Raw genomic sequence first — 14,209 nt, forward strand, 5'->3', positions numbered from 1 at the left:
TTAATGATTACTTATGTTGAGCCAGACATCCTGAAGAATGACATCAAATGGGACTGAGGAAGCATTGCTAACAATGTCTAGTGGAGATGATGGAATTCCAGATGAAATATTTAAAATACTAAAATATGATGCTATTAAAGTACTGTACTCAGAATGTCAACAAAATTGGAAAACTCAAAAGTAGCCATTGTATAGAACAAAGATCAGCTTATGTCCCAATCCAAAAGAAGGGCAATGCGAAAGAAGGTTTAAGTTACCTAATAATTGCATTCATTTCACATTCCCTTAAAGTTATGCTTAAGATTCTGCCATCTAGGTTTTAGCAATCTGTGAACTAAAATGACCAGAAGAACAAGGTGATTTTCAAAAAGAAAGAAGAACTAGAATCTAAATTGTCATCATTCTCTGGCTTATGGAGAAAGCAAAGACATCTACTACAGCTTCATGAAATAAGCCTTTGAGTGTGGATCACAGCAAAATGTGGATAGTCCTCAAAGAGATGGGAGTACCAGATGATCTGACTGATCTCTTGAGGAACCTTGCATGAAGGACAGCTAGAACCAACCATGAAATAACTGATTAATTTAAGATTGGAAAAAAAAAAAAAACATATAACAAGGATGTATAGTGTCACATCATGAGTATGTGAGATGTGAATACATCATACAAAATGTCAGGCTAGATGAATCAAAAGCCAGATTTAAAATTATTGGGGAAAATATCAATAATTTCAGACATATTAGGAAGAAAGCGAAGAAGAATTAAGAAGTGAACAAGGAGAGTATTAAAGCTAGCTTGAAGGTTAACATTAAAACAAAACAAAACAAAACAAAAACCTTAGATCATAGCAACTGGTCCCATCACTCCCTGGCACATAGAAGGAAAAATGGGAAAAGTGTCAAATTTTATATTCTTGGGCTCAAAGGATCACTTCTGACATTGACTTGCAGCCATGAAATTAAAAGAAATTAAAAGGCAGAATCTTAAGCATAACTTTAAGGGAATGTGAAATGAATGCAATTATTATGTAATTTAAACCTTCTTTCGCATTGCCCTTCTTTTGGATTAGGATATAAGCTGATCTTTGTTCTAAATTCCAATTCTCAATGGAAGGAAAGTTATGGTAAATCTGATAGTATAATAAAAAGCATATATACCTTCTTGGTCCATACAGTGAAAGCTATGGTTTTCTAGTAGTAATGTACGACTGTGAGAGCTGTACTAGTAGGAAAGCTAAGTGCTTCCAAATTAATGAACTATGTTACTGGAAAAGACTTTTGAGAGTACTTTGGACAGCAAGAAGAGCAAATCAATTAATACTTAATGGAATCTATTGAGACTGTTCATTAGAAGGACTAATACTAAAGCTGAAACTTGAATATTTTGGCCAAATAATGAGAAGACAGGACTTAGCCCTATTAATGGGAAAGGTTGAAGGCAAAAGGAGAAGGGGACAACAGAAGATGAGATGGAAAAATAGTTTATGGAAAGCACAGATATGAGCTTGGCAGACTTTGGGAGATAATGGAGGACAGAAGGGCCTGGAATGGTAAAGTCCAAGGAATCACAAAGAGTCAAATATGATTGAATGAATGAACAACAAAAATTACATATGGGTTTATAAAAACATCCTTAGCATATAATAGGGGGAATAGCATATAAAAGACATCTAGTTTCCCCCTTTGTAAAATAAATTGTAGAACTATTCCAGTGCCTTTGCCAAGAAACCCACATGGGGTCATAAGTGAGATACAACTAAAAATGACTAAACAACAATAACTTCACAGAGCTGTTGTGAGGAGCAAGTGAAATAATATTTATTCTTAAAAAAGAGCTTAGCACACTGACTAGCACATAATAGTGCTATATTTTCCCCTATTCCCTTCCTCACTGAACAAATGTATATCCCTAGGTTAGTTACTTCATCTCTCTCAGCCTTAGTTTCCTCATGGACACACGACATCTACTTCATAGTATAATGAATTCTGAGTAGGATCTAATGACTGAGAGAATTAAGAAAAGGCTTTTATAAGAGATAGGAGACAATGTAAGCTTTAACAGAAACTTAGGTTTCCAATAGGCAGAGGTGAGAATGAAGAGCTTTCCAGGCACAAGTAAATCTACAAAGTCATGAAAGCTAAAAATAAAATGTTATAAATAAACAATAGCAATTAGGTCAGGTTTTTTTTTTTTAGACCTAATAAAACATAATAAAACACATAACAGAGTTAATATACTAAATCATAAATTATTATTATTTATAAAATATTGTGTTTCTATAACCACTTTGCTCTTAAATCTGCTTCACAGAGATTTCATAATATTCCTAGATAGCAAATTCTGTTTATTCTTGTCTATTGCATATATGGCTATATTTCTAATCTTCTTAAACTCCCATTCTTTCTTAATGTTAAATGCAAATTTATATTTTAGGGAAGACAATATGCACCATTAATTTAAATTAATAAAGAAATGTAGCATGTGAAAATTAATTATTATAGTACATTGCAATCTATGCAGAGATATCTATATTTTTGGATAAGTCATTAACATGTATCTCAATGGAGGCAAAATTTTTGTACTATTAGCAGAGAACTTTGCCAGCCAACACCACTCTCAGGTATAGTGGTAGACTATGCTCAATTTAATATTTGCTTAATGATAGAAAACACCAATGCATAGGTAATTTTAATTTTAATTGCAAATACAATACATGGGAAGATGTGAAATGCTTAGTATTTTAAGAGTAATTCATAAATGAAAATCTAAGTATTTTAGCATTTGACATGAATATGGCTAATGAATACCCTGAAAACAAGAAAAGTATGTGTGTGTGTGAGAAAGAGATACAGACAGAAAGACAGAAAGAAAGAAAAACAGAGACAGAAAAAACAGAGAGAAAGAAAAAGAGAGACAGAAACAGAGAAAAGGATTTTGCCTTGAAAATGGCTTTTAATATAAGATTGATGAAATGTTTTTTTTTTCTTTAAGTGAAAGACACTACTTTCCAGTCTTGTAGCCTATTTTATCACAATATGAAACATTCAGTTAAATGGGAGGGAAATCTAATTGGAATAAATAGAGCCACTCTATTTTATACTTATATGACTAATCGAATCTGCCATCACCTACATGAACAAACTAAAGGTCAGTGTTATGTAAAGTATCTAAATAATTACTGGCAAAAGCAGGAGCAAGCAGAATGATTGATACCCTCTCTCTATATAAGAGCATTTAAACATTTACTATGGAATTGGTGCAATTTAGTACAACCATATCTATGTCTAGTACTTCAAATTATTAAACTGATTTGATCCAAAGTAATTTCTAATTTATCTATATTTCATGACTTTTATTGGCACAGAAATAGAAGTACACATGGAGTAATTAATTCCTTGGGTCTAACCTCCTTCACATAAGGATTTTTTTTTTTTTTTTTTTTTGGATTTTGGATAGCATAAGAAATGAATGGAAAAATGCTGGTTTTGGAATCATGGCCTAAAACTGAATTTCAGCTCTTATGCTGATTTACCTATATGACCTTGGGCAAGTGGTTAATCTCTATATAAAACTGAGATTACAATAATAATACTACTAACCTCAAAGAAAGGTTGCATGGTATAGTGGTTAGAGAGCTATACTCAGAGGAAGTAGAACCTGGGTTCAAATGTTATCTCTCTCTAAAACAGTAATTTTATGATCCTAGCCATGTCACTTAACTCATTGTTCTAGGCATTTCTCTCGTTTCTCAATTCCAGAGAAGGTACCAAGCTACAATATTAAAGAAGGGTTTCTTCATCAGTTAACTCTACAAATGCGATGAGATCTAGTCTCTCTCAACCTCTAAGAGTTGTTATCAATTTTCTTAATTTTAATTAGCCATCTATTGCAGTCACAAGTAGTAAATTGTTTCAATAGTTGAAACATCTCCACTTTATATTCAGATATAAATATAAGGACTATATATAAAACAATATTTTGTCTACAGTGATAAAGTTGAAAAGATGTATTTCAAAGGCTTTTGAATTGCTTTGAAATTCTCAACTTATCTATGCTTGTTTTAGATGCAAATCTTGTATGACCACTCTATGCACCCTCTTTGGAAAGACTCCTAGCCACAAAAATTGTTAATATCTAATTTGGATTTCTGTTCCTTTCTCCCTCAGCTTGGAGTTGCTGAAAAATTACCCTAAGTCCAACTCTACTTTCCTCCTAGCCCCAAATCTCCTTTCCTCTCCCTTTGCCTTATAATCAATCAGGGTTAATTCTCTTAAACCACCCCCCCCCAAAAAAAAAAAAAAAACATTTATTAAGCATCTCCTGAGTGAAAAACAATGTACTAGAGACTAGGAATATAAAGATACAATTATTGTCTTCACATATCTTAAATGGAAGTATCTAACAGTGTATAGATAGTTAACAACTTATATACAGACAAGCAAATCTAAAGCACACCAAGTAGAAACAAAGTTATTTCAAGTCTAGATTAGAAGTGTTGATGGCATGAATTAGAGTGGAGTTTCTTTGAGAGGAAAAAAGGTAACAATGGAAAGAAAATTGTGAGAGATGTTGATTTAAGGTTGTAAAATTAACAATGTGCATGACAGAAGGAAAAAGAGAGACTAAGAAGACAGATTGTTCTCCCCTGCCACCTACTACTACTACTCCTCTTCCAAACTTAAGGCTGAGGGTCTTCTGTACTATTTCTGCATTTCTGTACTTTGTCTATACTATTCATTCATCATCCTCATTCATCATGAGGAATTTCAACAGTAGGAAGAAACTAAGCAAAAAGTTGACATTTTATGTGGCCTAATGGACAACAGCAAAGAGAGTAATTGACATAAGTGGAATGTAATATAATACCACTAAGTGACCAGTGAATGCAGTGTTTACCCTGGACTGAAGAAGACTCATCTTTTTTATTAGGTGTGTTGTTATGCCACAGTTCTCTTTGATTGTCCTGACTCAGTTTCCCTAGTTATCCTGACTCAGTCCTGCTCATTTTCCCTGCTTCTCAGTTCTGTAAAACCTCTCCTCCCTCTTTATCAGAATATTTGATAGAACATCAGAATGCCTCTCCCCATTCCAAGCTATTAGAATATCAGATACTATCTTATTAAGATGTCTCTCCCCATTTTGGGGTGCTGCCACTAGATTATGTCATCCCATTTCTGGTAGCTCACCCCACCCTGTCAGAATCCTGTTCCTGCTCTCAGTACCCTGACTCTGCCCCTGCCTCACTCTAACCTCTGTGTCTGAGCCACGTGTGTATATGTCATTGAGAACTCTGATTGTTGACTGGATTCTTGGAGACAATAGTCTCATTCAACCCTGAGACCAAACATAGATCCATTGGTGCCAGTATATCTCTCCATTTAATAAATTACTAAATACTCTCTAGTTTTTATCTTGCTCAGTTTCTCCGGCATTACAGTGTGACCTGGAGCAAGTCACTTAACCCTGTTTGCCTCAAAGATAATCTCCCTATTTTACTTTCCCATCCCAAACAGAGGATCTTGGCACTAAATTCTGAGATATGACAACCAGTGGCAGACCAATCAAAGACTGTGTCTGAGAGTTCAAATCATGTGCATGGGATAAAGTTATTTACTTTTAGGTAGTGACAGAATTACCCTGATTATAGGAAGAAAAATTTCTTAAAGGAAAATGTCAACTCTTTAGGTCTTCTCTGAAGACATGTGAAATCAAACATCACATTTATTTCTTAAAAGCACAATTACAGCCATGATAAATTTAACTTATGGCTATGTACATTTTTTAGATTATTCAATACATTCTATCTTATTAGGAGATTCTTATGTTTACATAAAAAAAAAAATCTCAGTAACCAATACCCTGGCATTTAGCAGGGCTAGAGAGCCAATGAACCAAATATCAATTTGTCCTTCTGAACATAGACTAACACTTCTGTAGTCTGTGTCTTAGGTAAAATCAGAGTTTTCATTACACTGAGCAATAAGAAAATATTTTTAGTCTTAACAGATAACTTGATGGTTAGTTTACTTAAATATATGAATGATTAAGGTCAATATTTCAATCTAAGATCTAAATTAGGAGATATAAAAATATGTTTAGAGGTAAAATAGTCTCTCCAGCTTATAAATTCTTGACCATTCTTTCTAAGTACATATTCTCCAATTCCCTTTCAAACAATGGACAGAGTTTTAGAATACTTGCTCCCAAATGATATTTTGAGGTTGTTCCTCTGCCACATTTAGACTTTTCTTTTGCCACTAAATATCACTCAGTCTGTTCTTTTTTTGAGGCTTGTTCTGTCCAAATATATTAGTCAATAACTATTCTGGTGACAAGTATCTATGAGCTTTAAAGTCATTATTCTTCCTTTTTCCATTCTTCTATATGTTAACTTTAGTCCTTAAAAAACAGGATTTTAACATGTATGTTAACATGACTTTAAATATCCTACTCTTCCAATTCCTTAATGTTCTCAACTATCATGTCCTAATTCAGTCCCTCCCCCCAAAATTATAAAGATGTCCATGGTCTTGATCTTGCCATTTCCCACAATGTTCTAGTGCTATAATCAGGAAATATGAAATTTCTTTACCTAATCATTACTTCTTATCATTTTTTCAATCACTCCTCCTAAATCTATGCTTTGTCTTCTCAATGAACTATAATTTCACTCCTCAGGCTACAATATTTTCTCTTCCCAGAGGAAAAAAAAATATTGTTCGACTTTATTGTTCACCAGTTTGATATTATACTTTCACTCTTGAATCTCTTGGCTTCCATCTTTTCACCACCCCTACCTTCACAAATGCCAATATGACAGTATTTTCATGATCTCTCTTCTCAACTTCTATTACTGAATAGAGCAAGAAAAATTGTTCAGTCTTGCCACTGTAAGCTGTATGACCCTGAGCAAGTCACTTAACCTGTTTGCCTCAGTTTCCTCAAATAGAAAATTGAGATAATTATAGAACCTAACTCATAATGTTGTGAGGAGGATCAATTGAGATAAATTAAAAAAAAAATCTTGGTTTAGTACTTGGCATATAATATATCCTTTATACAAATTATTTTCTTCCTTCCCTTCTTTTTCCTTTTCTTCCTTTCCTATATTTCCATTTTCTTTTTTCTTTATGCTATCTAATCCTAAGTAGGCCCTCATTATAGGGGATGGTGGTAATCCTTTTATTTTCCTAATTGATTCTCTACCTTATTACCTCCCCATAATGGTTGTTCTAAACCTTTTCTTTTCTTCTAGTTTCTCATAAACTTCTCCCTCCAACACTCTCAGTTGATGGGATCTCCCTTCATAGCTTACAGATATTATATATCACAAGCGTGAACTTTCTTTTTCTTTTTCTCCATTTCAAAACTCCCTTGAAATCATCCCTCATTCTCTTTTATCCTAGTCTGAAGAAATTGTTTTCTTATCCCTAAACCAAAGCTCTCTACATAAGCCCTTCACAAAGTCTTCAATCCATTGCCAGACATTTCCTTTACCAAACTGACTCCATAAATATTCCTTTCTCTACCTAATCTCAATTTCTTCTCATTGGCTATTTTTCTTCCCTGATATATCCAAGCATGATTAAGGTTTCCCAATCTTTTAAATAGAAAAAGACTCACAAATGACTTGTCATATGTCCCATCAAAGTCCCATCAAGCTATCCTCTACTATTTCTCCTATCTATCACAAACTCCTAGGGATAAAAACAAACAAACAAACAAACAAACAAAAAAAAACCCTAATCTCTATTCCTCTCCTTACCATTTTATATTTGTTTCTGGGTTGTGTGGGGTGGTTATCTCTCATTGAAATTGTTCTGTCCACAGTTAAAAATGATATCTTTTTTGCCAAATTGATGTAGTAACCCTTTTAAAAATCATCATTCTTGATCTCTGCAGTGGTTGATAATATTGATCATCTACATATATGTATACATATATACATATATGATAATTTTCTTTATGTCATTTACTTTTTTACCTTATTACTTGCAAAACTTATAAAATCTTATCTATAAAAAGAAGTTATTGGTCAATATGATCTCCAAGATCTTGATCACTTTCAAAATTCTATTAATTGAAGTTTGGGGGGGTGGGGGTGGGGGCAGAGCCAAAATGGTTGAGAGGACACATGCATCTTCCTAAACTCTCCTATTCCCTCAATCAATTTTAACAATATTTAGCCTCAGAATTAGTGCTTGACTGTCAAAATTCATGAATATTGAGAGTACAATACATTACCAATGGAAGATATTCTCGAAATTCTCCAGAAAAGGTCTGTTTTACTTGTGCGCAGGGATGGAATGGGGTTAGGCCAGGCACAGACCTCAGGTAGGCAGTGAGAGCAGGTCACACTGAGCAGATTGAAGGGGGATGGGGTATGGTCTCTGCTGATGGAAAATCCGTATGGAGAACTTTACCTCACTGTGAGCTATTCTGCCCTGGCAGCAAGCCAGTAGATCAGCAGAAAAGTTATAAACACAGGGGTTAAAGACTATAACCACAAAACACTGGAGACTCTCATCATACCCATCCAGCTCTGAGAGTGACTCAGCGTGATCCAGGTGCAGCTGCAGTAGTTGGTCCCAGTGTAGCCCTAGTAGCTGCCTTTCTGCTGCTGATGATTTCAGGATCAGATTTCAGGTCCCGGCCCAGCCAGTGAGTGCTGTCCCACTGCCCCTTCACTGGCACTTCCTGTTGTCTGTAGAGGCAGTTTGGAAATACTACACTGCCCCCAATAAGCAGACCATAGTTTTTCTTTTTTGATGTTTTTTTTGGTTTTTTTTTTAATTTCAAAATGAACAAAAAAGTAACAAGCTCTCTAACTATTGATAGCTTCTATATGGAAAGAGAGCAGACTCCAAACCCTGAAGAGCCTAAAAACAGTTTGTCTCTAAATCCAAAGGTGGATATGATTTATTCCCCATCACACAAGGCTCTCATAGAAGAAATTAAAAAGGATCTTTAAAAAGTACTAGATGAAAAATGGGGAAAGAAAAGGAAAACTTTGCAAGAGGGTCAGAATAAGTCATTAAAAGATAGAGTAAACAAAGAAATTAACTCCCTGAAAAACAGAATTTGTGAATTGGAAAACATAAACAACTCTCAGGAAAATAGATTTTGTGAATTAGAAAGGTAAACAATTCCAAGGAAAACAGAATTTGTGAATTGGAAAATGAAAATAATTCTTAAAAAAAAAATTGGTGAAATGGAAAAAAAAATCCATAGAACAAAACAATTCATTTCAAAACTCAATTGGAAAAATACAAAAAATCAATTCAAAAAGTAAATGAAGAAAATAATTCATTAAAAATAAGACTTGAAGAAATGGAAATGAATGACTTGAGGAGACACCAAGAATCAGTCAAACAAAACCAAAATAATGAAAAAAAAAATATTAAATACCTACTTGGAAAAACAACAGACATGGAAAATAGATCTAGGAGATAACCTGAAGATTATTGGGCTTCCTGAAAATCATGATGAAAAAAAAAGAGCGTAGACACTATTTTCCAGGAAATCATCAAAGAGAACTGCCCAGATATTATAGAAACAGAAGGCAAAAAAAAGACATTTAAAGAATTCATTGATCACCTATTGAAAGAGATCCCCAAATCAAACCCCAAGAAATATTGTGGCTAAATTCCAGAACTATCAGACCAAGGAAAAAAATACTATAAGCAGCCAGGAAAAAACAATTCAAACACCAAGTTGCTACAATAAGGATTACTCAGGATCTAGCAACATCCACATTAAAGGATCGAAGGGCTTGGAATCTGATATTCCAAAAGGCAAAATTCTATTAATTCATGAATATACTCAAGAGAATGATGAGAATATTTAGAGTATTTCTCAGAATCAACATTTCTATTATTATTTGGTCATTTTTCAGTAATGATACTTTGTGACTTCTTTTGAAGTTTAAAAAATTGACAAAGATATTAGAGTGGTTTACATTTACTTCTGTAGCTCATTTTATAGCTGAAGAAATGAAGATAAAGAAGGTTAAGCTAATTGCCCAGATTAAGTTTGAACTCAGGAAGAGGAATCTTACTGACTTCAGTCCCACTGCTATATTCACTGTGTATATAGCATACACTATACACACTTGCTGCCCATCAGCACTAACCTAGCACATTATTAATAATAACTTCTTAATCAATATTTTATTATTCTACCAAAATGTAAACTCATTAAAGAAGGGACAGTGCCATTTATTCTTCTACCAAAGTGTAAACTCATCAAAGCAGGGACACACACACACACACACACACACACACACATATAAATTTATTTATGAATCTGTATATGATGATAATTATATTAATTTATAGCCTTACAGCAGGCATAGTACTTTATGCATAACAAATAATGCTGAATTGAATTGAATTATTTGAACTGGATTTCCTTTTTCTTCCTTTGAATTCATTTGTCATATTTGGGTTAAGTTTTTTTTTTTTTTTTTTTTTTAAGAATAGGGGAAGTAAACTAAATAAATGAATGAGAGCATAAAACAGTCCCATTATAAATTTATATAGACCTTGGAATACATGATATAAATGGACACCTTTGTTCACATATATCCTGTCAATACACATATTTTGGTGAAGGAGGTGCAATCCATTCCAATTTTATAGTTTCTCTGCTAGAAGAGCACACAACCTGAAGAACAGACATTTAGGTTGAGAATGCATTAATTAGATCATGATTTCTTGAAATGAGAGATTATTTCCACCTTTCTTTGTGTCATGTGCAGGGAAAACAGTTAGGGACTCAATGATTATTGGTATTTGAGATAATGCCAACTTAATAAAATATGATATATAAAGGTTTTTTTTAATCACAAGAGATTTATATTATTTTAAAAAGCCAACCAATATTCATGTGAACAGATTGAGAAAATAGGTCAACTTAAAATTAATCTCTACTTTTTTTTCCTCTTCTATTTTGTTGAACCATATGACCACTAAGACCTCAATTAATTAGAATTAAAAACTCAATTAATCTTTATTTATTTTCCATACTTTTAGTAAAATGACAAAAGAGAAATAATGAGATTGTAACAACTATTTGTTTACAAAAAAACAAAAAACTATTTCTGGATATGTCCTAAGGTCAAAAACAAATAAATATATATATTCAGAATAGTTAGTTTACTGTCACAACAAAGCATACTAATTCATTTTAGGAAGAAATTCAAAACCAAGGGTTAAGTCTAAGTTAATCTTAAAACGCAATTAGAATCTCCTTTTTCCCAATCTTTGCAATTATTTAAGTTTTTACTGTCTAATGCTTGTGCCAGTTTGAGTAAAAGCATTTCAGAACAGTGAGCACTAGAAACCTTTCATAAAAGTCTGTAGTCAAGTTATTACAGTGAGAACAGAGATTAAATTCCTTAAGGTCTTTATGTGAAAATTATAGAATATTTTATTTTTTTTTAATTCAGATCTATGAAATGTATCTAGAAATATAAAAAAAAATTCAATAAACAAAGCTATTAAAAATACTGAGTTGTGAAAATACCACTACACTTGAATAACAAATAGTTATTGCAGTACTCTTGGATTAAAAAAAAAAAAAAACCACTCACATTGGATTAAAGGTTGTTATATTCTAAATTTTTAGCAACCATATGGAGAACATTATTCCTTCAATGAATATCAAATGTATATCAAAAATTCATTGACATAATTTTGCAGGTGTCTGTAAATACTCATGCTTTTATATGAGCATGCAATGAAAGTGGAAAAACTTAGATAAATATCCTGATACATTTTTTTCTTTGCTTGAATTATCAAGCTTTAATTATCTACTTCATTTTATATGTTTAAATATAATAAAGAGAAAAATAAATTTTGAATGAAATATTGAGTTTTGGAATCAAAGAAGAAAAATTCAGATAATTCATCTATTTAATATACATGATAAGAAAATATATATTTTCACATACTCACCAACACATGTAGGTAAGGAATCATTCCATTGTGCCAAAGAATTGGGCACCGTGTCACATCTAATTGCTATGGATCCATAGAGAATATATCCTGGATTACATTCAAAAAGAACCAATGAACCAACTGCAAATTCATTGCCAATCCTTCTTCCAAATCTTGGTTCAGGAACAGAACTGCATTGTGTTGAACTTGTTCTGGGAACAGCTGCATGCATATAAACAATTGTTTATTTCAATTTTCCATTTGATAGAGAAACACAGATTTTCAAATGCTACTATACACCCATACTTCAAAAATTATAAATTTATTTCTAAAGTAATTTTTTGAGAATTCCTAAAAATTCCTAGATTTCACAGATTATAATACTATTCAAATGAGATCACATGTTAATATTTCATCAATATTGCCAATAAAATAAATTCATATTTATATTTTAACCAAATAAAGTAGCCTTTGAAAACGAATGACATTATATTAATATTCTAGTCCAAAATAAAAACACAATCTTAGAAAGATCTGGATTTGTGGGATTAAAAGTGAGAAAATTATTTTACTTGATTAAAATGGCATACTAAATTTATAAAAATCATATTACATAGTGAGAATTGACATCTCATTATTTCAGTGTCTGATACTTCTAAATACTATTATAGAAAAGCATCTTAGTAATTCAGCATCAAGATCATAGAATTAGCTACTTGAAATAGGTATACTGTTTTTTTTTGGTTTGTTTTTTTTGTTTGTTTGTTTGTTTTTTGTTTTTTGTTTTTTTCAATTTCAAAGGAGAGAATAGACTTAGGCTAAACAGAACATGTCAGACAGATTAACAACAATAGAAAAATTTGACTAAATGAGATATAAAATTGAGGTCTTTTTCAGAATTCATTTATATGTTTTTCAATTAAAATATTTTATAATGCTTAGAATAAATTCCAATGATAACAGGATGTTTTTTTAAACACATACACACACACATACACACACACATCAATAGATAGCAATGAAAGAGATCAGCAAGAGTCAAATGAGATCTGACAAACTTTCCAAGTAAGCCTACTCTCATGTACCCCTTGATCAAAAGTAACTGAACTTCTATTGGTTCTTTTCTATCACCAAAACCTTGAAAATATTTACACAGCAAATTGTTATCTAGTCAATAGTAAAATATTCAAGCCAAACCAAAAGAAGGATGAGAAGATTTAACAAGAACAACAAATTATGGAGTTAACAAAAGATTCTAAAATGAGAACTAAGGATAAGTAAACTAAAGTAATACAGACAAGAATGCCTTATGTGATTCCAAGAAACTATTTAAAATAAAAGTTCCTAAAAATTTGGGAGAGTGTAAATGATCATTAAAAAAGAAGAAAAAAAAATTACATAGTGTACTGACAATTGCCCAGAAAGCTATAAAATTCAGATTCTACAAGAGCAGTAGAATATTCATCAGAGTCATAAAATTGTTTGTACTTATAAGTGGACTAGAACCAGAGTTATAGTGGGAAGTCCTTGGATATAAATATTAAGGTGCTTCTCTTTGCAGATAGAAGAGATGGAAATTCACAATATTTGTACACTGACATGTTATGAATTAGTAATATTGATAGTTGAAATTATAAGCTCATTAATGACTGAGTAATGAGAGAGGGAGAAAAAGAGAGAGAGAGAGAAAGAAAGAGAGAGAAAGAGAGAGAGTTAATATCATGATGAGATCAAAAAGAGGAGATAAATGTGAATTCTAGATTGAGGGTGAGGACAGAAGTAATTAAAGATTTGAAAGGTCTTTTAAATATAAAAGATAACATCCACCATTAAGATATTTATGGATATGTGCTTTTAAGGAATAATGTGGAGCATAGAGTAATATCTGAATATATCATTCCTTAGTGTTTTTCTAAGCTAATGTGTTACTTACCTTGATAAACAAAGTGAAATCCCTTAGCTGTTATTGGTCCAACTGAAGTAAATCGAATTGTGATCTGATTACCTGAACTCAGTGGAAGTGATTCTCCTACTCAACAAAACAAACACTAAGATGTCATAAATAATTTTCATTAAATAAACCTCAAAAAAGTCTACTAAAATGGTCTGTCATTTGAAAATTGAAAACTGTGATCTATAAAAATTAATTTTAAATGACTGCCATTGATCATAAAGTCTCTAATGGTTGAGTTCAAAGGTACTTTATATTTACAATCTTCAATTAGAAGTTTGACAAATACAACCTACTTTTCTCAAAACTACTCAAATAT

The 14,209-nt window shown here is 32.2% G+C and overlaps 1 protein-coding gene across 2 annotated transcripts in view; it reads right to left on the reverse strand.

Annotated features, from left to right (window-relative positions):
- The window catches only part of CSMD3 (CUB and Sushi multiple domains 3), a 1,575,929-nt gene that overhangs the window by 213,820 nt on the left and 1,347,900 nt on the right, over positions 1 to 14,209 (reverse strand). Inside the window, exons 34-35 of one of the 2 annotated variants that reach the window (XM_031954893.1) lie at positions 13,873 to 13,968; positions 11,958 to 12,161 (exon numbers count right to left, since the gene is read on the reverse strand). In XM_031954893.1, the coding sequence (XP_031810753.1) occupies positions 11,958 to 12,161; positions 13,873 to 13,968 (300 nt within the window). The remainder of the gene's footprint in view (positions 1 to 11,957; positions 12,162 to 13,872; positions 13,969 to 14,209) is intronic. The other variant, XM_031954946.1, reaches the window with a different exon arrangement.

The sequence above is a fragment of the Sarcophilus harrisii genome, chromosome 1, assembly GCF_902635505.1.
Source record: "Sarcophilus harrisii chromosome 1, mSarHar1.11, whole genome shotgun sequence".
In the NCBI taxonomy this organism is placed as follows: domain Eukaryota; kingdom Metazoa; phylum Chordata; class Mammalia; order Dasyuromorphia; family Dasyuridae; genus Sarcophilus; species Sarcophilus harrisii.